At 53.5% G+C, this 25635-nt stretch overlaps 1 protein-coding gene across 2 annotated transcripts; it reads left to right on the top strand.

Annotated features, from left to right (window-relative positions):
* Positions 1 to 654: 654 nt before the first annotated feature.
* CLTB (clathrin light chain B) lies at positions 655 to 24612 on the top strand. Of its 2 annotated transcripts, XM_034961016.3 has the most exons (6): positions 667 to 1064; positions 6946 to 6992; positions 19200 to 19317; positions 19548 to 19659; positions 20700 to 20753; positions 24163 to 24612. In XM_034961016.3, exons 1-6 carry the CDS (start codon positions 878 to 880, stop codon positions 24332 to 24334), a joined length of 690 nt encoding a protein of 229 aa, XP_034816907.1. In that variant the 5' UTR covers positions 667 to 877; the 3' UTR covers positions 24335 to 24612. The 2 variants fall into 2 exon arrangements, with proteins under 2 accessions (XP_034816908.1, XP_034816907.1); XM_034961017.3 differs by lacking the exon at positions 20700 to 20753 and having other exon boundaries at positions 655 to 1064.
* Positions 24613 to 25635: the final 1023 nt, after the last annotated feature.

Raw genomic sequence — 25635 nt, 5'->3', positions numbered from 1 at the left:
TTGCTGTCCTGGTGCTTGGCAAAGCGCAGGCAGGGAGGAGGCATTCAGAGCCTGTTCACAGAGGGCAGCGGGCAGCGTGGAGAGTGGCAGGCTGCCTGGGTAAACCAGGTCTGCCTTTCTCAGGCTGGTTCATACCTTAAGGACATTTAAGGGGCCCAGCTGGCCATCCAAACTCTGATCGTATGAACTGAAGCCTCCTCAAGGGAGATACACAAAAAAATGCACAAAACAACACGGCCTAGTGGGAAAGGACCTGGACTTGCATGAAAAGGTGCGGGGCAGCCTTTCCCAGCCTCAATTTTCCTCTTCTTACAGAGGCGGAGGCTCATAGAATGGGGTGCATGACATCCCAGCTTAGGAGAAGAAACTTCTGCAGAATGAATCAGGAGCCAGGTCTGCGCTCCCGAGGCCAGAGCTGGCCTCCTGTCGCAGCTCTGTGCACGGTACGGCCACTCTGTGCCCTGCGTTTCGCCTCCAGACCGGGCGGGAGCAGTGCCTAGCCCAGGTGTCCTCGACGCGAGCAGCTGGGCGCCGCTGCGGAGGGAGGGAAGCGCCGCGCCGGTCCCGGGCCCAGCGCTGCGCCCAGTCCTGAGGCGCCCTCCTGCGGCCGCTGCTCGGCGACCTCCCGGCCCTGCGGCCCCGCCCCCGCGGTGACGTCACCGCATTCCGGCTCCGCTCCTCCCGCCGCGGCGCCCGCACCGCAGTGACAGCCAGCCGGGCCCGGTGGCGGAGAGGAAGTGCGGTCCGCGCCAAGCCCGTCCCCGCCGACGCCGGCTCCCCGCGGCTCGGGTGACAGCGTCGCGGCCGCCGGACGCAGCGCGGGGCAGGCGCGGGCAGAGCCGAGCGCAGCGGAGGCTCCGGCGGAGGCGCGGGGAAAATGGCTGATGACTTTGGCTTCTTCTCGTCGTCGGAGAGCGGGGCCCCGGAGGCGGCGGAGGAGGACCCGGCGGCCGCCTTCCTGGCCCAGCAGGAGAGCGAGATTGCAGGCATAGAGAACGACGAGGGCTTCGGGGCACCTGCCGGCAGCCATGCGGCCCCCGCGCAGCCGGGCCCCACGAGTGGGGGTGAGTCAGCGCGGGGCCTGGAGAGGGGCTCAGGGCGCGCGCCCGGGGGACCCCGGCCGGGGCCCAGCGGCACAGGGAAGAGAGCCTGCTCTAGGCCACCCGGGGCAGGAGCTGGGGGACGTGGGGAAGAATCTTCTTGGAGATCTCCATGTAGGACTTCCGAGCTGGGGATGAGGCCTCGCCTGGGGCTGTGGATCTGGTGACTCCCGGGACAGGAATTCGGTCATGACATTTCATCCCCAGGCCAGCTTCCCCGCTGCCCGGCTCTGGAATCCAACCCCACCTCAGTTTTGAGAGTCCCTCCTGAGCCTCCTAATAGCCTGGGTGTCCCAGGCTCCCAGCTAAGTGTGCAGGTGTGGGCAGAACACAGCCCTCCTGGCCCCTCAGGCTTAGCTCTCTCCTGCCGCTGGGAAAAAAGAGGATCCTGGGTGCTCCAGGAACTCACTAACCTTCCCCGGTGACCACCTGCCATTCGGCAGTCGCTGGGCTAAGCGCCTTGGTTACGTTTAATCACTTCATACACGTGATTGAACCCATTTCAGAGATGGTAAAACTGAGGCTCAAGGGGGTATGCTATTGAAATAACTAGTAAGTGGCAGATCAAGAATTTAAACCTGTTTCTTTTTCTTTTACATATATATTTTTTCTTTTCCTTTTTTTGAGATGGGGTCTCGCTGTGTTGCCCAGGCTGGTCTTGAGCTCCTGGGCTCAAGCAATCCTCCCACCTCTGCCTCCTAAAGTGTTGGGATTACAGGTGTGAGTCACCACGCCTGGCCGTGAATTTAAACCTGTTCCTGTCAGACTCGAAGCCCTCTCCACCTGACCACACTGCCTTCCAAGTGTCTGGCTCTGAGTTAGACACCGGAGTGTGGGCCGCAAAGAGGCATCAGTCAGATGCGGTAGGGCCCTTCAGGGTTTTGTAGTTGTCGACTTAATGGTTTTCCAAAGGTGGTCTGGGGCTATTATGATTTACTGAGATTGGCTTCAGACCTCAGTGTTCAGGGCCAAGTCCCTGTGAGGTCATCTTTATCAATGATGTTTCTGCCCTGGTTCTGGCTAGCAAGAATGATTTTGTAAAATATTTAGTAAAAAAGTAGGTATCACCTTCATGGGTACATCCAAAACAGGTTTTACTTCCTGTTAATGTCATTTTGGAGAGGTTTATGGGCCTGTTGTAATAAGTGCTGACATATATACATATAGACATATTTTGGTTAATGATGTTTACAAGGCTCTTCACAGTCATGTTTGTATCCATTCAACCTTTACTGAGCACCTACTGTGTGCCAGGACGCTGGGAATACAGAAATGAATAAGACAGTTCCTGTGGCTGAGGAGTTTGAAGCAACTCTGTATCTCCTTGATATGAGAAATGTAACCAGGCTTTTGTAACATGCAAGAAACTGGTGGCCCAGAGAATCTGAGTATCTTGCCCAGAGTCACACAGCCAGGAATGACCGATCTAGGACTTGATCCCACGCCTCCCAACTCTGGGCTCCATGCTCTTTCAAATGCTGTGGAGCCTGGGCAACATGGTGAAACCCCATCTCTACAAAACATACAAAAATTAGCCAGGCATGGTGGCATGTAGCTGTAGTTGTAGTTCCAGCTACTCGGGAAGGCTGAGGCAGGAGCATAGCTTGAGCCCGGGAGGTGTAGGTAGGTCGCAGTGTGCTGTGATCATGTCACTGTACTCCAGCCTGGGCAGCAGAGTGAGACTCTGTCTCAAAAAAAAAAAAAAAAAAAAAAAAAAATTCTATAGCAGTCACCTCCCTGGGAGGAGATAGGATGTGGGGTGAGAAGCACAGGGTCTTTTGCCACCTGTCTGAGACAGCAGTGGAGGGCTTCTGAAGTGGAAGCTTCCAGCACCTCAACACAGAATCTGCCCTGTCCCAGGGAATTCCTAAGAAATGCCTGCCCCAGTTAATGCACCAGTATTCATTGGACCACACCTCTGTGAGACCACCCTTTTCCTAAGTCTGGCTCACTGGGGCCTGTTGGGGTAGGGGTGCAGGGAAGAGGAGGGAGGCCTTGTGGGGAGGTCCTGCTGAGGGGAGCCATTGTCAGAACCTCAGGAGAGAGAAGATGGGATTCAGGCTGAGGGCAGCCAGATGCCTGAGGGAGCTGAGCAGGTTGTGGCCTCTCCCAGGATGGTGGGGCTCCAGGGGCTTACAGCCTGGATGGCAAGTTCTGTCCTTGGCAGGGGTGGGGCAGAAATTGGCCTCAGACCCGCGGTGACAGGGAGAGAAACAATGACACGCTCGCTTCTTCCAGGGAGGTGCCGGGATACAGCCTTCTGAGGGTCTCCCAGGCGCATACCTGCTGACTCTGCAAAGGCTCAGCTGCACTCCTTAGTCGGATGGGGGAGCAGGGAGGTGTTGAGGGATGGCGGCTCAGTGGGCGGCCAGATGGGCTAGAATTGATCTGACCTTCTCAGCCTATGCAGTGCTGAACAGGTAATCTTCCCCTGACCAGGGATGTGTGCCAGGAGCCTGGATGAGGCAGAGAAAAAGCGCCCTGGCCTGCTGAGAGCTGGGCAAAAGCTGGCTTAGCAGCGGCCGCCAGTCAGTACCTCTGAGGCACCTTCTCTTAGATGTTGGGGTCCTCAGATTAGCAGTCTCTGTGCTGACACTGGGCTCAGTTGCCCCTGGGGAAAGAGGTATCTGGTGTAGGCCTGTGCTGGAGCCACAGGGAGCCCCTCCTCTCTGGCTGGATCTGTGGCCCTGGGTGATCTGGATGATGGACACTTTGTTTCCATTCATCAGCCTTGGGTAGGTTTCCATTTTCACACCCAGTTTTCTGAGCACCAGGCCTGGCTCTGACTTGCCTGTCAGTTCTGGGCAAGCCCATTTCCCCCGCTGGGCCTCGTAAGCTCACAGGAATGTTCTGGACCCTCTCTGCCCTTGTTCCAAAATGGGTCAGGCAGCTGAGGGAAGCAAACACTCAGGGGTTTATCCCTGGGACGTGTCTCTGTCTCAGTCCTGTTCTGCCGGCCTGTGAGTGTGGACTCCCGGTGGTAGATGGGCAGTGGGCGGGTGGAGAGCCCTGTGGGAACAGGTACTTGGAATGCTGTGTGGGTGTGTGTGGACTCTTAAGGAGGCCGAAACTGCGTGTCCAGAGGAACACTCTCGAGGCTGAGGCAGAGAGACTTTCTGAAGGTCAGGGTAGACCCCGGGCAGCTGTGTGCAGATGTGGGGTCTGAGACTGGGGTTGGTCAGGGCGGAGTGGGGTGGTGCAAATTCTCGAGAAGGCCAAGTGTACAGACCGGCATCACAGGGAATAGACCCTGGTAACGTGAGGCCCTGCTAGAGGAGACACCCCAGCAGAAGAAGCCCCTTTGCAGAAGATGCTGCCACTGAAATGCTATTGGTCCCACTGTGATTTAGGGGCCAGGACACCCATGCAGGAGAAGCCTTATCTGAAGGAATGGGGGTGACAGCTGACAGAGCTGGTTGGAATCAATCACTGGTTGACTCTGAAAGCAAAGTCAATTATGATTTATGTCACCCGGGGATTATTTCCATGGGATTAAGTACCCTTCCCTTGAGTCCCCAAGCCAAACACACTGTCGCTGCTCACAGCCCTCTCTGGCTGGTGAAGGGCTATTTGTCCATCTGCCTATTAACCTCATGTGGCCTCCATGGCTTTTTGCTAGGAGTCACAGCAGTTTCTGAGAGCCTTGCAGATAACAGCAGGCCTCAAAAGAACAATTCAACTTCCATTTAGCCAATAGTTACTGCTCACCCATTCCGTGCTGGAGCCCTGAGGAGCTGAATAGGACACGGAGCCTGGTAAGGGGGTACACACGGACCCTGGGGGTCATGAGTAATTGCACAAGAGGGCGCAGGATACTGTATGATATCCTGGGGTACCCCGGAAGTGAGACCTTCCGTAAGTGCCTAGGGAAGTAAAGGAAGCAGAGGAGGGCTTCCCAGAGGAGGTGACTTATGAGCTGGACCTTGGAGAATAAATGGAGCCAAAAAAGCATTCTTTTTTTTTTTTTTTTTTTGAGACGGAGTCTCACTCTGTCGCCCAGGCTGGAGTGCAGTGGCATGATCTCGGCTCACTGCAAGCTCCGCCTCCCGGGTTCATGCCATTCTCCTGCCTCAGCCTCCCAAGTGGCTGGGACTACAGGTGCCTGCCACCACGCCTGGCTAATTTTTTGTATTTTTAGTAGAGACGGGGTTTCACCGTGTTAGCCAGGATGGTCTCGATCTCCTGACTTCATGATCCGCCCACCTCAGCCTCCCAAAGTGCTGGGATTACAGGCATAAGCCACCACGCCCGGCCCAAAAAAGCGTTCTTTAGAGAGGGAAGCAGGAAGAAAGCATGGGGATGAGGGTGGTGTGTTTGGAGAAGGAGGAAACCAGAATTTAGGGTTTGTGGGATGGGCTGGTGGGAAGTGAGTCAGGAATGGGCAGGGCCAGATTGTAGAGATCCTCATGTTCCAGTGTTAGATGTACTTATCTGGCAAATATTTATTGAGCCCCTGTTATGTGCCAGGGACTGTTGCAGGTGGGCCTCATCATGGATGAAACCAAGTCCACACCCTCATGGAGGGTCTGTTTGTTGGGGGAAGACAGATAATAAACACATACACAAATAAACACAGCAGGCTGTAGTAAGTGCGCTTAATACTGCAGGAGGAATAGGAAGGGGTGCCCAAGGGGTGGATGGGGGTGTGGTCAGGGAGGCCTTTAATTAGGCAGCATTTGAGCAGAAGCTGAAGGGAGTGAGGGAGCAGCCTTCCAGGCAGAGGGAACAGCACCTGCAAAGTCCCCAAGGCAGGAGCAGGCGCTATAGGCCACTGTGGTCCATGGGAAGTGGATTTCTTTGGAGTTTGTTTTCATGACATTTTGAGTCAGAGGAGAGGCACAGGTAAGTGCATGTTTTACAGACTGTCAGCCCTGGCAATTGGTTTGAAAGAGGGATGGGAGAGGCTGGAGTCAAGGGGGCCTGTGAATGGGCAAAAGCCATGCAGTCGTTGTCTTTCTTTCATGCATTTATTTACTTGTTTATTCAACAAATAATTATTGAGCACCTGCAAAGTCACAGGTGCATGCAAGTCTCTGGGAAAGACACAGGAGAAGAGAAAGAGACACAGTTATGTCTTCCCAGGTGTTTGCCCCTAGCGGGCAAAGCAGTTGTGCAGGTGCAAGGTGGCGAGGGCCTGGGCTGGGGCTGAGCTGCGGGAGAGAGTGGAGGGCAACTGTGAATGTCACTGTTGTAGCAGAAGCCCCAGGAATTTGTGACTAATCAAATGTCAAGGAAAGGGACAGGCAGGAGTCACTGCTGAGGGCAAACTTAATTCCTTCTGGGAGGGGCACAAAGAGAAAAAATATGCCAGGTGCTTCTGGTGGGAACTGCAACTCCTGCTCACCCAGGAGGAGCAGTTGCTCAAGGCGCCTCAGGGACAGGCAGAGACGCGTAGGCCCCTCTCTTCCTTATCCAGTGTAGCCCCCGCCCTGAGCTTACAGCAGCTCAGCCTACTCACCAGGCACAGGCTTCACAGGTAATCTGGCCATTCCCAGCCATGGCCAGGGGTCAGTGATTTCAGGTAGGTAAGGAGCTATTACTGGCTGGGTGATTTTGAGCATGGCCTCTCTGAGCCTCAGCTTGAGTATCTGTAAAATGGGTTGATAACAATTTCATTGCAGGGCTGTGGTGAAAATAAAATGTACTAATGACTGTGAGAGGCTTTATAAACAGTCAGGGATGGGATTGAGCCTAAGTTATATATATATCCATTATGTCTGTTTGCATGTGGGTCGATATATACATGGGTGTACACAGAGTTTGGGTTGAGGGGCTAATGTAGGACCATTTCCTGCTTGCTATAAGCTAAACAGTGAGTAACGCTATCTCCTTGTTCTCTTTCCAGCTGGTTCTGAGGACATGGGGACCACAGTCAATGGAGATGTGTTTCAGGTAAGCAAGGCTCTGTCTCACCAGTGGTAAGGACCAACAGCCCTGGTCTCAGTAACCTAAAGCCTCATTGTTGTAGGCTTACAGCTCCAGGTTCTCCTGTTCATTATGTCTGATGCATTGGGGTGGGAACATAGAGAAAGGTTTTTGGCATGTTTTTTTGTCATGTAGAGGGCAGGGAAGAAGAATAAGAACCACTAGAGATTGAGATTGATGGGGAGTAGCCTCAGGTTGCCCATGGTGATGTCTGGTTTTGGGAGGGAGAGGTCAAGTGGCGCACAGCGGCATGAGATGAAGGCAGCGCAAGGCCTTCCCTCACCACTGACGGGAGGCAGAACCCAGGCCATCTCCGCACACAGGGCAGGCCCTTTGATCCAGAGATTCCACTTCCAGAATTTTCCCAAAGGAAATAATTGGTCAAGGCCACCCAGATTCTTTGCAGGGTTATGTATAATGGCAGACAATTTGGAGACAACCTAAGTGTCCAGCGTCAGGGAACTGAATAGATAGATTAGAAAACCAGGCTGTTGTTAAAAAGGGCAATCAGGGCCGGGTGCAGTGGCTGACGCCTGTAATCCCAGCACTTTGGGAGGCTGAGGTGGGTGGATCACATGAGGTCAGAGTTCAAGACCAGCCTGGCCAACATAGTGAAACCCCGTCTTTACTAAAAATACAGAAAATTAGCCAGTCATTGTGGCAGGTGCCTGTAATTCCAGCTACTCGGGAGGCTGAGGCAGGAGAATCACTTGAACCCAGAAGGTGGAGGTTGCAGTGAGCTGAGATTGTGCCATTGCTCTCCAGCCTGGGAGATGAGAGTGAAACTCTGTCTCAAAAAAAAAATAGAAAAAAAAAAGGGCAATCAGATCTTCCTGTATTGACATGAAAAGATGTCCACAATATATTAAGTGGAAAAAGCAGCTTGCAGAATAATATACACAGTATGGTCTTTTTTTTTTTTTTTTTTTTAATTTTAAAAATATGTTTGGGCTGGGCGTGGTGGCTCATGCCTGTAACCCTAGCACTTTGGGAGGCCAAGGCAGGTGGATCATGAGGTCGGAAGATTGAGACCATCCTGGCTAACACGGTGAAACCGCACCTCTACTAAAAATACAAAATTAGCTGGGTGTGGTGGCGCATGCCTGTAATCCTAACTACTTGGGAGGCTGAGGCAGGAGAATAGCTTGAATCCGGGAGTGGGAGGTTGCGGTGAGCCGAGATCACGCCACTGCACTCCAGCCTGGGCAACAAGAGCAAAACTCTATCTCAAAAAAATAAAAATAAAGGTTTGCACTACATATCTGAAAGGATGTGTACCAGCTGTTAACAGTGGTTAGCCCCAAGGGTGGGGTGGGATGGGGGTAAGAAAAGGGCATTCACTTTCACTGGGTTGTTTACAGATTCTTTAAGTGTTTTTATCCTGCAAAAAAGGAGGAAAACCCAGCCGGGCACGGCGGCTTACGCCTGTAATCCCAGATGTTGGAAGGCCAAAGTGAGAAGATCATGTGAATCCAGGAGTTTGAGACCAAACTGGGCAGCATAGTAAGACCCCATTTCTGCAAAAAATGAAAAATTAGCTGGGGCAATAGCGTGTGCCTATAGTCCCAGCTACTCAGTAGTCTTAGGTGGGAGGATTACAGCTTGAGCTGGGGAGGTCCAGGCTGCAGTGACTATGATGACACTACTACACTTAGCCTGGGTGAGTCTTTTTTTTTTTTTTCCTGAGATGGAGTTTTGCTCTTATTGCCCAGGCTGGAGTGCAATGGCACGATCTCGGCTCCCTGCAACCTCCGCCTCCTGAGTTCAAGTGATTCTCCTGCCTCAGCCTCCTGAGTAGCTGGGATTACAGGCACCCGCCACCACGCCTAGCTAATCTTTTGTATTTTTAGTAGAGATAGCGTTTCATCATGTTGGCCAGGCTGGTCTCGAACTCCTGACCTTCAAGTGATCCACCCACCTCGGCCTCCCAAAGTGCTGGGATTACAGGCACGGGCGAGCCACCGTGCCCGGCATGACAGTCTTAAAAAAAAAAAAAAAAAAGAGGAAAACCCTAGTAAGTGTATTTCTAGTTAAGACTGCTTCTGTCCGCACCCACCTAACTCTCTTCCCCTTGCATACACACAAATCCATTTTAGTACTCTGAGGGAACTCAGACCACAGAGGCATGCAATAGTCCTCACCTAGGCCCCCCAGCCAGATGCCTGATGGGGCTAAACCTCCCCTCAGAGCCTTCATTCCCACTCAGACTGGGCCAAAGACCCTTGATCCTGGGGTCTTTGGCTGTGGGATCTTCTGAGCCCCGCCCTGGAGGAGCTGGCTTCTTGGATCCTCTGGGGGAGTAAACAATACTTATTTTCTTATGTAAGAGGGATGGGCTGGTACCTTATGCAGGGAGACTGGCCAAGTCCTGTTTCTGGAAAATTACTCAACTATCAGCAAGCTGGAAAAGTCGATCTCTAGGACTTCAGCAGCTTCATGTCTAGTTGGGCCCGAGGGAGTCAAAGAATGAGGATTTGCTTCTGTGCAGCTTGGTAGATCATTAAGACTTAGGCTGCCCAGGCTCTCTGGCCACATTCTGAAGGACTTTGCTTGACCCCACAGTTCTGTGTCCTAAAGTGCACCTGGAGCTGGAGATATGCTTGGAACCACAGAAGTATGTAGAACATGGCCGGGCACAGTGGCTCACGCCTGTAATCCCAGCAGTGGGAGGCTGAGGTGGGTAGATCATTTGAGGTCAGGAGTTCAAGACCAGCCTGGCCAACATGGAGAAACCCTGTCTCTACTAAAAATACAAAAATTGGCTAGGCAGGGTAGTGGTTGCCTGTAATCCCAGCTACTCAGGAGGCTGAGGCAGGAGAACTGCTTGAACCCAGAGGCAGAGGTTGCAGTGAGCTGAGATCGCAAACTGCACTCCAGCCTGGACGACAGAGCGAGACTTTGTCTCAAAAAAGAAAGTACCTAGAACACTCTGAGCTGGATCATTTACCTTTCCTAAAGATTAGCATCACGAAGCTCAGAGAGGTGAAGTGGTGAATGCAAAGTCACCCAGGAAATCAGCCACTTCTGGAGTGCACCCCGTTTGACTGACTTGGCCCCCCGCCTTCTCCCTCCCGACCTGTCAGCCCTGGGTGAGCCGTGGGTGAATCTGAGGAGCCCTGGGCCTCCTTTCCAATCTCAGTGAGAACTCTTATTCTCACTGTTACTAAGAATCACAGCAGGTGTGTTTATTTGTAAATCATATCACATCAGTGCCATCCTAGAATCTTTACAGGCAGGGCAGGGTCACAGATGAGCTGAATCACTCAGAAGCTTAGTGGCAAAGCCCCAGCTTGCCTACATCTCCTGGGCTCCGACCCGGTGTGCTTTGCATTACGACTCTGTTGCTGGAACTGGCTGGCCACAGCGCCTGGGTCACAGGTGGAAAGCCCCAGCTCTTTAGGATTGAGCATAGCAGGTCTGGCCTGCACCTGCAGGGGGAGGAGAAACCTTGACCTGTGCACACCCAACACTTTCAAGGATCCCGGACAGAGCTTTTGTGCTTCCTTTCTTCCTCTTTTCTGCAGCCCGTGCACCACTAGCGGGTCCAGCTACAAACCCAGTTGCCAATACAGCCTAAGGACGAGCCTGCCCACAACTATTCCAGTTCCATTTGGCACAGCCAGGGGCAGGGACAGAAGGGCCCTGCAGGACTCCGCCTCCCCACCTCTGCACAGATCCTCTCTCCTTTCCCCTAATACTCCCATCATCCTCCTTTTAGCTACTTAGAGGAATCAGCAGCTCAGCTTAGCTTAGATTTAGCTGATCAATCCCAAAGAAGGATGTGGCTCATCCTCTTGGCCATCCCTGGAGTCGCAGCACACGCTGGGCTGGTGTGGGTCCACAGAGGCTCTCACGGGTGGGCCCAGCAGAGGGGCCCCTCAGGAGAGGGATTCTAGGGAGCTAGACTGAGACAAGCCTGGCCCTGACTGTCGCCTCCTGCCTTCTGGTCCTGGCCATTCCTGCCCCTTTCTCTCTCCAGAGCTTGGGAGGGGTCAGAACATTGCTCTAGCCGCTGGTGATCTCTCCTGGTTGCCAACCCTCCTGGCCATGGCTGATCTCCGCCCTGAGATGCTCAGGTGATTAAAGCAGAGCCCAGCTGTGGCCCGTGACACTCACTGTCACTGGCAAGGGTAGGGGTGGGGACAGGGGCAGGAAAATAAGTTCTGAGCAGCCCGGAAATAATGAGTGGTGACTGCTTCTCGGGGCTTTGCCTGCCAGCAGCACCACTGTGCTCTCCTGGTCATGGTGCACGGAGGGCCAGCAGGTGTGGGGCCCTGCCACGCCGGAACAGCAGGCCACAGCAGCCATGCTGTCCCTCATACGCACACGCCCTCTATGGGCTGCAGAGTGTTACCAGAGCATCTCGTAAGCCTCACTTCCCACCGGTAGTAGGATATTGTCACCCATTTAACAGGTTTGAAAGCCAAGCTGCCCAGGGAAGGGACTTCTCAAAGGTTGCGAGTCCAGTGAGTGGCAGAAGGGGGATGTAAAGCCCAGCCCCTCTGATGGAGTGTCCAGCGCTCGTCCCGTGCACTCCACGCCCCTGTGTACCCAGCTACTTGTTTATTCATTTGGTTTATACGTTTGGTCGTTTATTCATTTGGTCAGTGCACATTCTTTTATGGCCACACACCTGCTAGGGCAGTGAATAAATGGATATGGTGGCAAATCCACTGGGTAGTTTGTCTCCAAAGAGCTCTCTTTTTTTTCTTTTTCTTTTTCTTTTTTTTTTTTTTTTTTTGAGAGACAGGGTCTTGCTCTGTAGTTGAGACTGGAGTGCAGTGGTGTGATCATGGCTCACTGCAGCCTTGAGTCTTGGGCTTAAGTGATCCTCCTGCCTCAGCCTCCTGAATAGCTGGGACTACAGGGAGGGCCACCATGCCTGGCTAATTTTTTAATTTTTTTGTGGAGATGTGGTCTCGCTATATTGGCCAGGCTGGTCTTGAGCTCCTGGGCTCAAGCAGTCCTCCTGCTCAGCCTCCCAAAGTGCTGGGATTACAGGTGTGAGCCGCTGCGCCTGGTCCCAAACTCGCTTCTGATAGAAGACAGGGAAAGAAGTGAAAGAAGTGAATGGGAGCCCAGGAAGGTGAGGGCTTGGCTTTGGGGAAGCATTAGGAGCTAACAGATTGAGTTCTTCTCTGTGTAGGCACCAGCCAAGGGCTTTACGTGCATGATCTCCCTGAGTCCTCCCAACTCCCTGTGATGTCGGTTGTCATTATTCCTGTTTTAACAGGAGGTTTAACAGCTCGCTCGAGTTGTGTAGCTAGTAAGAGGCAAAACTCGAATCCAGGATCAGGCGCCAGAGCCTGCACTAAAGTTAGGGAATGCAAGTGTGAGGGGACACTGGCAGGGGGTTCTGAGGCTGCCCAGGGGGATGTGGGTGGCCTTGGCCAAGGCCAAGGGAAGAGCATGTGCAAAGCCACAGAGGGTCGGTCACTCATTCCAGGGTTCACCGGAGCCCGGGACCTGCTGCACAAAGGGACGTGCCAGGAGAGGCCAAAGGTTTCGGGTGAGCCCTGCATAGCCCCCACTAGAGTGCATCAGTGGGCCTTGCAGCTGGTGGCAGGTGGCGGAGATGTGGGCCCGGTTTGGCCAGGCTTGGCACCTTGGGACTGGGGCAGGACACCGTGGGGGCTGAGTTTCCTTAAGGCTGTTCCCACACCCAGACTGCAGGCTGCAGTGGCGGTTTAGATGGAGTCAGAAGACCTGGACTTCACTTTCTGCTTTTTCCCAGCTGGCTGGCTGTGGGCTAGTCACTTAACTACTCTGAGCCTGGTTTCTCATTTGTAAAATGAGAATTAGAGGCTCCACTCCGCTGCCCCAAAGGGCTGTGGAAGAAAGTGCTCTGCAGCCCCGGACGCTTCTCACAAATTCCTGACCCAGCCCCTAGGTGAGCGGAGGGTGGCGTGTGCGGGTGCGTCCCAGAGGAAGGCGGGCCATGAGACCTGGGGGCAACCGGAGCTGGGGACCCAGTCTCTAGTCTTGTCTTGAGAGGAAGACAAGCAGGCACACAAGCTATGAGTCACAGAAGTGACTTTGGGCCCTATTAGCTACTATGTGGCGAGTCACACCCAGCAATTCAGTTTGAATCCTGGTTCTGCCACTTCCTGGCTGGGTGACCTTGGCTCTTTGGAGATAGAGTTTACCTACTTGTGAAACAAAAAGAATAAAACTTGGCTGGGCGTGGTGGCTCATGCCTGTAATCCCAGCACTTTGGGAGGCTGAGGCAGGCAGAGGAGGCCAGGAGTTTGAGACCAGCCTGGACAACATGATGAAACCCTGTCTCTACTAAAAATAAAAAATTAGCCGGGTGTGGTGGTGCCCACCTGTAATCCCAGCTACCTGTGAGGCTGAGACAGGAGAATCTCTCAAACCCGGAAAGGCGGAGGTTTCAGCGAGCAGAGATCACGCCACTGTACTCCAGCCTGGACAACAGAGTGAGACTCTGTCTCAAAACAAACACACACACACAAAAACAGGCCGGGCACCGTGGCTCACGCCTGTAATCCCAGCACTTTGGGAGGCTGAGGTGGGTGGATCACAAGGTCAGGAGTTCAAGACCAGCCTGGACAAGATGGTGAAGCCCTTTCTCTACTAAAAATACAAAAATTAACCAGGCATGGTCGTGGGCGCCTGTAATCTCAGCTACTGGGGAGGCTGAGGCAGGAGAATTGCTTGAACCCGGGAGGCGGAGGTTGCAGTGGGCCGAGATCACGTCACTGCACTCCAGCCTGGGTGACAGAGCGAGACTCCATCTCAAAAAAGAAAAAAAAACAAAACAAAAAAACACCAAAAAACAAAAAACCAACCATGTAGGGTTGCGAAGATTAAAGAAAGCCCTTTAAATGCAAGTTCTCTGGAGTCTTAATTTAGGGCAGGCTTGGCCAGGCGCAGTAGCTCACGCCTGTAATCCCAGCATTTTGGGAGGCCGAGGCGGGTGGATCACCTGAGATCAGGAGTTCGACACAAGTCTGGCCAACATGGCAAAACCCCGTCTCTACTAAAAATAAAAAAATTAGCCAGGTGTGGTGGCAGATGCCTGTAATCCCAGCTACTTGGGAGGCAGAGGCAGGAGAATCGCTTGAACCCAGGAGGCCAAGGTTGCAGTGAGCCGAGATCCTGACACTGCACTCCAGCCTGGGCGACAGAGCGAGACTGTGCCTCAAAAAAAAAAAAAAAAAAAATTAGGGCAGGCTTTATGGAGATGGCGGGCCCTGAAGGATACAGATGAAAAGAGACTCCTGTTCAGGGCCCCTCACCACTCCTCTCCCACATCTGGCAGCATCTGTGTATCCATTTCCCAAAGGCTCCAGGCCCACGTGATTCTTACACGTGCTGGCTCTTGGCCTGAAATGCCCTTCCCCATCTCTCCTACTGTACTCTGTCCCCAGGCGAGAATGGTGCCCTCCCTTCCCCACTTTCTTTATCTGAACTGTGTTCCAGCAAGGTTCACGTTTCCCCAGCCATGGTTCTCATTTGTGAGGGACTCCCTGTCCCAACTTCCTGGAAGGTGTCTTGCTCGTCCCTGTCCCCAAGCCTGAACATCTATGAATTCATTCAGTATTCTTGAAAGGTTCCTGCAGCCAGGCCCTCCCAGTGCTGGGTGCTGTATGGAAACAGGCAGCCTCTGCCCTCATGGCAGGGAGGGAAGGGGGAGGACACAGATAATAAACAGGTAAACAAGCCAAGGCCTCAATCAGGAGGCAGGGGAAGCCCTAGGAAGCTGTAGACCCTCGATTCTAGGGGAAGAATGTTCCAGACAGAGTCTCTGAGGGGATACAAGATGAGCTTGCATGAAGGCCAGTGTGGCAAGAGTGCAAGAATAGAGGACAGAAATCAGAGGCCCAGGGAGAGACCAGATCACTTGAATTTTGTTCTAGCCATAATAGGGAGCCTTCAGATGTTTTATTTTATTTTTATTTATTTATTTTTTGAGACAGGGTCTCGCTCTGTTACCTAGGCTGGAGTACAGTGGCACGATCTCGGCTCACTGCAACCTCCATCTCCCGGGTTCAATTCTCCTGCCTCAGCCTCCTGAGTAGCTGGGATTACAGGCGTCCGCCACCACACCTGGCTAATTTTTGTATTTTAGTAGAGATGGGGTTTTACCATGTTGCCCAGGGTGGTCTCGAACTCCTGAGCTCAGGCAATCTGCCTGCCTCAGCCTCCCAAAGTGCTAGGATTATAGGCGCGAGCCACCGTGCCCGGCTGCCTTTGGATATTTTAAAGTGTGACATGATAAATCGGATTTAGGCTCCAAACAGGTCATTCGGGCATTTTGTGGAGATGGGGCTGCAGGAAGCAGAGACCAGCAGTGGTCCAGGCCAGGGGCGGTGAGGGCAGGAGGGAGAGTTTTAGAGATTGTGATGACAGGCCCTGCTGATGACTTGCACGGGGGATGGGAAGGAAGGAGAAATCAAGGACGAACAGGAGGCTGGGGCCTCAGCACCCTGGGGAAATTGTTCAATGTTGCTGTTTTCATTTTAACATCTGGAACAAAAATCCAAGAAAGCAAAGGAGGTTTTGTGAAAATGCTGTGCAACACAAGGCGAGCGAGTGACGATTGCAGGAGGCAGCCCCCACTGCCCTTTCTGATAGACCTACAGGCTGAGGTCTCGATGCCATGTGGATGTCACCCTAAAGACAGTGCTCAGATATGACCCTCTCTTCCCTTCCTCCTCCCCCACAAGGGCATTGTGGTGCCTTTGTCTCAGACGGAGGGTGGGGCAAGTTTGGGGAATGAAAAGTGAAGTGACGTTCGGGATTCCTGTCAAAACACCCACATGGGCTGGCACAGAGAAAGGGCAGTACATGTTTGCTCAAGGAGTGGGGATTGGGTGGTGGTCAGATGGATGCCTTCATTGTATTTTTATTTTTATTTCCAACTTCTCTGACCTCTCAAGTCATTTCAGATAGAGGTAAGTGCTGGGAAGAAAATAAAATAGGGCACCTGGATAAACCCATATACACAAAGTAACAGTGCAGTTGTCTGCAGATGGAAGGCTCTGTAGGTTTGGGCAGCGGTGCTGGGAGGAGTCCCTGGTATCCTGGCCTCAGAGCAGCGTTGTTCCCAGAAAGGAGCAGCAGTGAACTTGTGTTCTCCGGATAAGGGCCCCAGAAGGGCCCACTGGGATGTTGGGAGAGAGTCTCTGAATTGCAATGCAGTGTTGTGCTGGAGAGGAGTAAGGGTGGCGCCCAGCTGCCCCGACGATCCCAGGAGCCAGGCTGCACCCCTGTCCTGGCCTGCCCTGGCCTGCCCTTCCCTCACTCCCCAGGCAGCTGGAGACTGTAGCCCTGATGTTCCATCTATGTGTTCCCTCTCCCAGAGCTCCTCCTTGAACCGGGTGCCTGCTGGCTCCAGGGGTCTTTGCTCATTCAGCCACTGCTTACTGAGCACCTGCCAGGCACTGAGGATAGGTGGGCGCCGTAGGACAGAGAGTGTGCCAGACACTCCTGTGTGGAGAAGATGTCAAACAACGCAGGCAGTCATGGAAGTTTTGATAAGTGCTTGAAGGAGGAGGGAGGGGAGACTATTGCCGGCCAGAAACGCCAGGAGACAAAGACCAGGCGGCTGGAGTGGGATGCCTGCAGACAGGAATGCGGAGGGCGTGGGTGCCAGAGCGGGTGTGGCTGGACCTGGATTGGAAAGGCTTTGCCAGACCAGAGGGTGCCACACCCTTGTGAGCAGAGCTCACGGTGCTCAGCGCTTTGGGTCCCCAGCTCTGGCAAGGGGTGGGGAGACGTGAGCAGAGCCCCTGCCTGGGAGTCAGGGACCTGGACTCTAGTCCTGGCTCTGCCACTACGTTGTGCCATGTCTCTGGGCCTCAGTTTCCTCCCTTGTAAAATGGGAATGAATAATAATAGTAGTAATTCTAGCTACTATTCACTGAGCCATCACTCCACACCAAGCACTCTTCTAAATATCTCACAAATATTATAGTATTAAATCATAACAGCTCTTAGAGGTGTTCTTAATATTATTCCTTTTTTTTTCTTTCTTTCTTTCTTTTTTTTTTTTTTTTTTGAGATAGAGTCTCACTTTTATTGCCCAGGCTGGAGTGCGATGGTGTGATCTTGGCTCACTGCAGCCTCCCCTGCCCCGCGCCGAATTCAAGTGATTCTTGTGCCTCAGCCTCCCAAGTAGCTGGGATTACAGGTGTGGGCCACCACACCCAGCTAATTTTGTGTTTTTAGTAGAGATGGCGTTTCACCATGTTGGTCAGGCTGGTCTCGAACTCCTGACCTCATGTGATGCACCCACCTTGGCCTCCCAAAGTGCTGGGATTACAGGTGTGAGTCACTGTGCCCGGTCTATTCCCATTTTTCTTTCTTTTTTTTTTTTTTGAGACCAAGTCTCACTATGTGGCCCAGGCTGGATGCAGTGGCACGATCTCTGCTCACTGCAACCTTCGCCTCCCAGGCTCAAGCGATTCTCCCAAGTCCCAGCCTCCTAAGCAGCCATTACACCTGGCTAATTTTTTGTAGTTTTAGTAGAGACGGGGTTTCGCCATGTTGGCCAGGCTGGTCTCAAACTCCTGGCCTCAAGTGATCTGCCCGCTTCGGCCTCCCAAAGTGCTGGAATTACAGGCATGAGCCACCGTGCCTGGCCTTTTTTTCCATAATTAAAAAAACTTTTTTGAAAATAGTGACAGACTCTTGCTGTGTTGCCCAGGCTGGTCTTAAACTCCTGGCCTCAAGTGATCCTCCTGCCTTGGCCTCCCGAAGTGCTGGGATTATAGGCATGAGCTACCATGCCCAGCCCCATTTTTCAAATGAGAAAACAAAAGTCAGGCAAGGTTAAGCAATTTCTCCCAGGCCTTACAAACATTTCATGGTATCAGAGGTGGCGTCTGAACCGAGACAGCCTGGCTGCAGAGTCCAAGTTCTTCCCCATGGTGTGATCTGAGCTATGATCATGCTGCATATCTCAGGGATGCTTCTCTACTCAACAAACATCTACTGAGCATCTGCTGGGCCAGGCACTGTGCTGGGCTCTGGGGACATAGCAGTGAAATGGACAGAGATGACATTCTGATGGCAGAGACAGACAAACACATTATAAAGTAAGGTCCTTTTGGGCTGGGCACGGTGGCTCAAGCCTGTAATCCCAGCACTTGGGGAGGCCGAGGCTGGTGGATCACCTGAGGTCGGGAGTTCGAGATCAGCCTGACCAACATGGAGAAACCCCGTCTCTACTAAAACTACAAAAAATTAGCCGGGCGTCGTGACGTGTGCCTGTAATCCCAGCTACTCAGGAGGCTGAGGTAGGAAAATCGCTCGAACCTGGGAGGCAGAGATTGCAGTGAAGCAACATTGCACCATCGCACTCCAGCCTGGGAAACAGAGGGACGCTCCATCTCAAAAAAAAAAGTGAGGTCTTGAGGTCGTTTTGGACTCAGTGTTAGGAGTTAATACAACCACCATCGAGAGTGATTTTAATGACGGTAACACAAGGGACTCACTGTGCCAAGCAGTATTTTTATTTTTTATTTTTATTTGTTTATTTTTTGAGACGGGGTTTTGCTCTTGTTGCCCAGGCTGGAGTGCAATGGTGTGATCTCGGCTCACTGCAACCTCTGCCTCCCGGGTTCAAGTGATTCTCCTGCCTCAGCCTCCGGAGTAGCTGGGATTACAGGCATGCACCACCACGCCTGGCTGATTTTTTGTATTTTTAGTAGAGTCGGGATTTCTCCGTGTTGGTCAGGCTGGTCTCGAACTCCCAACCTCAGGTGATTCGCCGCCTCGACCTCCCAAAGTGTTGGGATTACAGGCGTGAGCCACCGCGCCCGACATTCTTTATAATTTTTAACTCATTTCATCCTTATGTCCTCCCGTCAGAGTGCATACTGTTATTTAGCCCATTTTATGACAAAGAAAGTGGCTGGCACACGCTTTCTTGAGTCTTCTGCTTCGGGGGTATCAAAACCTATGACTGGGCCGGAGGCAATGATCAGGCACAGATAGGGTGAGTAACTTGCCCGCAGTCACACAGGTGGCGGAGTGTTGCTGACAGAGGGAACAGCAAGTGCAAAGATAGGTGTAGTCACCAGAGACGGTGGGTATGAGGTTGTTTGAGGCTGAGTTATCCAGACATGAGTGGGTCCCCAGCAGGGGCAGCAGAGACAGCGGGGCAGGTGTGCTGGCTGGATAGACTGCTGCGTGTTTGTGTTCTAGGAGGCCAACGGTCCTGCTGATGGCTACGCAGCCATTGCCCAGGCTGACAGGCTGACCCAGGAGCCTGAGAGCATCCGCAAGTGGCGAGAGGAGCAGAGGAAACGGCTGCAAGAGCTGGGTGAGGGCGGGGCTGAGGCGGGGTTGGCTGGGTGGGCTGTGTGTGGGGTGGAGTGTGGGGAGTCCTCGGAGTGCATGGGACCCCGCATGCCTTAATGTGGGACTGGGCCGGTGCGGCCCTGTGGCTGCCTGGCAGGGGCCAGGGGAGGAGCCTGGCAGGGGCCAGGGGAGGAGCGCGGCCGGGCCTGTGCATCCCGGCTGGAAAGCAGCCACTCTCTTGTGGGGTCCTAGATGCTGCGTCTAAGGTCACGGAACAGGAATGGCGGGAGAAGGCCAAGAAGGACCTGGAGGAGTGGAACCAGCGCCAGAGTGAACAAGTAGAGAAGAACAAGATCAACAACCGGTGAGAGGGCTGTAGGGACATGAGGGGGCCATGGGGACATGAAGGGGTGGGGACATGAGGGGGCCGTGGGGACATGAGGGGGGCTATGGGGACATGAGGGGGCCATGGGGACATGAGGGGGCCGTGGGGACATGAGGGGGGCTATGGGGACATGAGGGGGCCATGGGGACATGAGGGGGCCGTGGGGACATGAGGGGGCCATGGGGACATGAAGGGGTGGGGACATGAGGGAGCTGTGGGGACATGAGAGGGTGGGGACATGAGAGGGGCTGTGGGGACATGACTGAACACTGCCCAGTGCTCCCTGCCTTTGAGGCTCTGTCCTTCCCGGTACAAGGTCCTCCAGGAAGGGAAAGGCCTGTTCTGGGAAAGCTACCCTTCTGTCTAGGGAACTGCTGCATGCCAGGCTCTGGGGTAGGCACGGAGGAGATGGAGATAAGGAGGACCCAGCCTTATGTCCTCAAAGGGTGCAGAGGAGAAAAACACACATGTTCAGCTAAGCTCAAATACAGTAGGGCCCTCTGCACGAAGGCCATGGAAGCAAGGAAACAGGTCAGGGAGAGACCTCTGTGTCTTGGGACTTGGGCTTTGGAAGACTAGGAGGAAAAAAGGGAAAAAAGGGCAGGAGGTAGGGGGGCATTCTAGACCTGGGTACGAAGAAAAAAATGTGATGTATTAGGCAACGGGGGGCCAGGGAGCGGTGGGAGAGAAGGCAGGAACCTGTGGACTCACATTGTAAGGGCCTTGGCTGATGAGTTGGGCCGTGACATGGGCAGTGGGGAGCCACTGAAGGTGTTTGAACAGGAGTAACATGATCAGGGATGAATTTTAGAGAAGGTGCTGGGGCCAGGGTGAAGGTCCGCATTCTCCTGTTTGGGGCTGTGGGTCGTTGCTGAGCCTTCCAGAACTATGCTTCCTAACATTTCTCCCACTGGAGGTACTAATGCTGTCTCTCTCTCTCTCTCTAACCTTCTGCCTGCCTGTCTGTCTTGCCATCTGTCTTCCCCCACCTAACCCCTTCCCTCAACCTTTCCCTCAAGGATCGCTGACAAAGCATTCTACCAGCAGCCAGATGCTGATATCATCGGCTACGTGTACGTGTCTGTTTTGCTTCTCTGTTGGGGGAGCTAGAGAGGGAATGGCCACCACAGTTTCTTGAGTTTCCTGCTTGTGGGATATAAATGAGTGTGGCTGGGCTCGGAGCAATGGTCAGAACAGGAGGCAAATGCCCTGGTGGGTGCAGGCACCAACCACCTCCCTCCCTCCAGTGAAGTGGAGGCTGCTTGGCTAAATCAGAGCCTTGCAGGATAAAGGCAGAGAAAGGAATGTGCTTGCCACTCATTCCCATGTGGGAGGGGCAAATGGCAGAGCACCCCAACTCCCTCCCTCTGTGATGTCTCTTGGTGGGTGTGTGGGGTGAAGGGTTTTTTGTTTTTTGAGATGGAGTTTCGCTCCTGCTGTTCAGGATGGAGTGCAGTGCTGCGATCTCGGCTCACTGCGACCTCCACCTCCTGGGTTCAAGCGATTCTCCTGCCTCAGCCTCCCGAGTAGCTGAGATTATAGGCACATGCCACCACGCCCGGCTAACTTTTGTATTTTTAGTAGAGACGGGGTTTCACCATGTCGGCCAGGCTGGTCTCGAACTCCTGACCTCAGGTGATCCACCCACCTCGGCCTCCCAAAGTGCTGGGATTACAGGCATGAGCCACCACACCCAGCTGAAGGGGTCTTTTATTCAACAAAACAGACACTGAGCATGGGATGCTGGAGGCATGTAAAGGACAAGAGCTGCTCCTTTGTGACATCCATCTCTTCCTCCTGCCCCAGTGCACTGACTTTGGCCATCAGCCCCTGCCCAGACCACCACAGGCCCCCTCACATGTTTCAGGTTTGGGGTCTACTTGGTGTGATGAGTAATCAAGACCAGGGTTGGCAAACAGGTTTTATCTCGTGCCAACATCAGTTAGTTGGTAGAGACATCCTGGAGGGTGGCGGTGGGGATTGTGGAGCTGAAGAGAAGGTACTTGCTGTTCTTCACTCTAGGTGTGCCCTGGCAGCCCGTCATGTGTCGAGGCTAAGCCTCCTCTCACAGGGCACAGAGCACACCAGAGCCTTCATCTGCTTCCTTCCACTCTCCCTCATTTAGTACTCTTTGGCACTGGCCTTGTGCCAGATCGGTAAGACACCCACAGGCCGCCCCCCGCACCGTGCTCATGGTCTGGAGTGTGTTGTGATAAGGGCCTCGTGGAAGGACACAGTGAGCTCTGGAAGCCACTCTCTGCCTGGGGAGCCTGGGCAGGCTTCAGAGATGCAAGACCTTCAGCTGACCTTCAAGTGTGAGAAGGAGTTTGCTGGATAGGGAGGGTGGGAAGAGAAGGTGGGAGGAGCAGCTGGGGCCAAGGCATCCAGAGAGAAAAGGCCCAGCTGGCTGCAGTGGCTGAAGCTCTACAGTCTGGGATGGTGGGGATGGTGGGGATGGTGGGGATGGTGGGGATGGTGGGGATGGGTGGGAGCTGAGGCTGGGAGGTGGTTGGCTTGGGGCTGGTTGCAAAGTGCCTGTTGTGCCAAGGCTGAGCTCAGACTTGATCCAGAAGGCAGTGGGGAGCCACAGGAGGCTTCCAGCAAGGGATGGGGATGTCAGATGGGCATGGGTGCTGTGGAATACCACAGGGGGCTCGATGCTTCTGTTGAGCCTGAGGAAATGGCCCAGAGAGCACCCAGGAGAGCCCTGAAGAGAGAGTATAGACCAGGGCTTCTCAAACTTTTTTTTTTTTTAAGACGGAGTCTCGCTCTGTCACCCAGGCTGGAGTGCAGTGGCATGATCTCAGCTCACTGCAACCTCCGCCTCCTGGGCTCAAGCAATTCTTCTGCCTCGGCCTCCTGAGTAGCTGGGACTACAGGTGCTCGCCACCATGCCCGGCTAATTTTTTGTATTTTTTAGTAGAGATGGGGTTTCACCGTGTTGGCCAGGCAGGTCTCGAACTCCTGACCTCAAGTGATCCACCCGCCTCTGCCTCCCAAAGTGATGGGATTACAGGAGTGAACCACTGCACCCAGGCTCAAACTTTCACATGCCTATGAATTACCAGGGGGTCTGGTGAAAACCCCGATTCTGATTCAGCAGGACTGTGGGGAGGCCCAAGGGTCTGCATTTCTGACAGGCTCTGTCGTCATGCTGATGCCATTGGACCATGGACGCTTTGAGCTGCAAGGACAGAGGGGAGCCTCTGGACCCTGAAGGGACAGCTCCGAGGATAGCTCCCCTCATCCCCACTTGCCACCCAGCTCCACGCAGCACTTTCCTTTTTTCCAGACCTGCTTGCTACCTCATTGAATTCTCAGTCCAGTGAAATAGTTGGTAGGGCAGAGCTATGATCCTCATTTTACAGGCTAGGAAATGAGCATACAGCCAGCATCCCTAGAGAGGGGCCAGGTCACCTGATCCGGGGTCAGCTCTTCCATGGAGAGCTCCTGCCATCAGTCGTGTCTGGCATCGGCAGAACTGGTCCTGCTTGAGATGGAGAGGGGGCTTCCAGGGACTTGTGAGCGACCCTCGCTGGCCAAACAGGACATAGACCCAGCTCTCCTCACCTAAGAATCCCTTATTGTCTTTCTGTTAGTGAGTCCCACGTGTAGATTTTGTCCACTAGACTGTATTTACTTGTTTCCCCACTGTCCCTTAGTCAGTGGCTTCTGTGACTGTCAACCAGAACTTCTGATGAAGGACTGCCAGTTTTCATCCTAACTTGATTCCAACCAAAAGCAGACTCCAGTGGAGCATTCATGCCCCAGGCTGTGGCTCCTCAGAGACAGTGGTGGTTCTGGGCTACAAAGGGCTCTGTAGTGAAAGATGCTTGGGATGTGGTGGATTCCATCACATACACACCTTGGAGGGTCACGATGCACACAGCACATGAAAGGCTTTGAAAGTCTTGCTGTAAAGATCCTCTTTAGCTGGGTTTTCCATAGGTATTTGACCACAGTCTTTCTGGAGAATTCTCACACAGAACATTCAGGCAATGCTAAACTAGGTGCTTCTGTTAGATGGTTAGTCAGTGTCCTACTTCTGCCAAGTTTTTGGAAATGGTGAAATAGCTAAGGTCCTGCATTAGGTCGTCCTAGGACCTCCAAGGGTCTTTAGGTGTCAGGAACCCCAGGTTGGGAACTCCCGATGGGGAAGTAATGAACAGAGGGTGCCTAGGCTGGGAAGACTTTCTGAGGAGGTGAGGCCCGCACTGAGACCTGAATGACAAGAAGCAGCAAGCCAGGAGCAGGTCTGGGAGAAGTGTGTTCCAGGAAGAGGTGATAGCAAGTGCCAAGGTCCTGAGGCAGGACCAAGCTAGGCTTCCTCCTGCGCCAAGGCTGCCCTCCTCTGAAGTCAGGGGGGCACAAGGCTGGGGAGGACACAGTGCCCCAGAGTAGGCTGGGCAAAGCAGCTTTGCTCAAGGGCAAGGCTGGGGGAAAGCAGACTGCTATAAAAGCCCGTCCTATCTCCACCTGCAGGGCATCCGAGGAGGCTTTCGTGAAGGAATCCAAGGAGGAGACCCCAGGCACAGAGTGGGAGAAGGTGGCCCAGCTATGTGACTTCAACCCCAAGAGCAGCAAGCAGTGCAAAGATGTGTCCCGCCTGCGCTCGGTGCTCATGTCCCTGAAGCAGACGCCACTGTCCCGCTAGGTGCCTGCTAGGTGCATGGCCACAGAGCATGGGCCGGGCCTGGGCACAGGAGGAGCAGCTGCTTTGGTCGGGGTGGAGACTCGCAGCAGCTGCTACCCACAGCCTATTCCACTCCTCCCCATCTCCAGGCGCTGGGAGGGGGACCCTCACCCCGTCACGCCTCGCTCCCTCCTGGCCCTCTGGTCCAGCCCCTCACGCCTCCTCTCAGTCTACTCAATTGTGACTGTCCCTCCTGATGTATTTTTTTTCTTGGCTTAAAGGGTGTGTTGTTAACTCTTTTTACACTTATTTATTATCATTCTCACTTCTCTGGAAGCCACAACTGGTGTCAGGGCTCGGTTTGTGCTTAGAACTTTCCCAGCTTCATGACCTTGAGAGAAGGGAGAATGTTCCCCCATTTCCCAGCCAAGTGGGAGCCCCAAGCTCTCCATGTCTGTTGCCTCCACCTCCAGGAGGAAAGACAGCCTCTCGCAGAATGCTTTTGTAACCTCGATCCTTTAACAAGTCTGTGAGGTAAATTCTGTTATTCTCATCATATAGCCAAGGACACCAAGGTTCCCAGAGGGGAAGTGGCTTGTAGTGGGAGGGAAAAGCGAGACCAGAGGTTCCTGGTGGTAGCTTCCTCCTAAGCCTGGGTAAGAGCCCTGAAGACCCACGAGACTCCCTTCCTTAGGGTTGGCTGGAACCTTCTGGATGTGGAGGGTCCACTGCCCTGTGTGTTTCGCTTCCTCCTTCAACTGGGCCCATCTTGGATTTTGGATAAACAACCAGTGATCACACCTTCTTCCCCTTCAGCAGAGTTTGCAAACAGGACGTTCATGACCTGCATGATGTTTAAAAAGATTTGAGTAATTGCCAGTAAATATTCGCTTCCTAGGGCTTCTGTAAGAAGGTATATGAACTAGCTGGCTTAGAACAGAAATTTATTGTCTCATAGTTCTTGAGGCCAGAAATCTGAAATCAAGCTGTGGCAGAGCCATGCTCCCTCTGAAGGAGCTGGGGAAGGGTCTGTCCCACCTGCTTCTGGCTTCTGGTGGCCTCAGGCATCCCTTAGCTGGCAGACGCATCACCCCAATCCTGCCCCCATCAGATGGCTGTTTGCACATTGCCTTCTAGGTATGTCTGTCTTTGTGGCCAAATCTTCGTTTTTTGTTTTTTTTCTCAAACAGGGTCTCGCTTTGTCACTGAGGCTGGAGTGCAGTGGTGCAATCTCGGCTCACTGCAGCCTCAACTTCCTTGGGTCAGGCGATCCTTCCACCTCAGCCTCTCAGGTAGCTGGGACTACAGGCACGTGCCACCAC

The sequence above is a fragment of the Pan paniscus genome, chromosome 4 (genome assembly GCF_029289425.2).
Source record: "Pan paniscus chromosome 4, NHGRI_mPanPan1-v2.0_pri, whole genome shotgun sequence".
In the NCBI taxonomy this organism is placed as follows: domain Eukaryota; kingdom Metazoa; phylum Chordata; class Mammalia; order Primates; family Hominidae; genus Pan; species Pan paniscus.
Note: the sequence above shows the minus strand (reverse complement) of the source record. Positions and strands in the feature narration are given on the sequence as shown.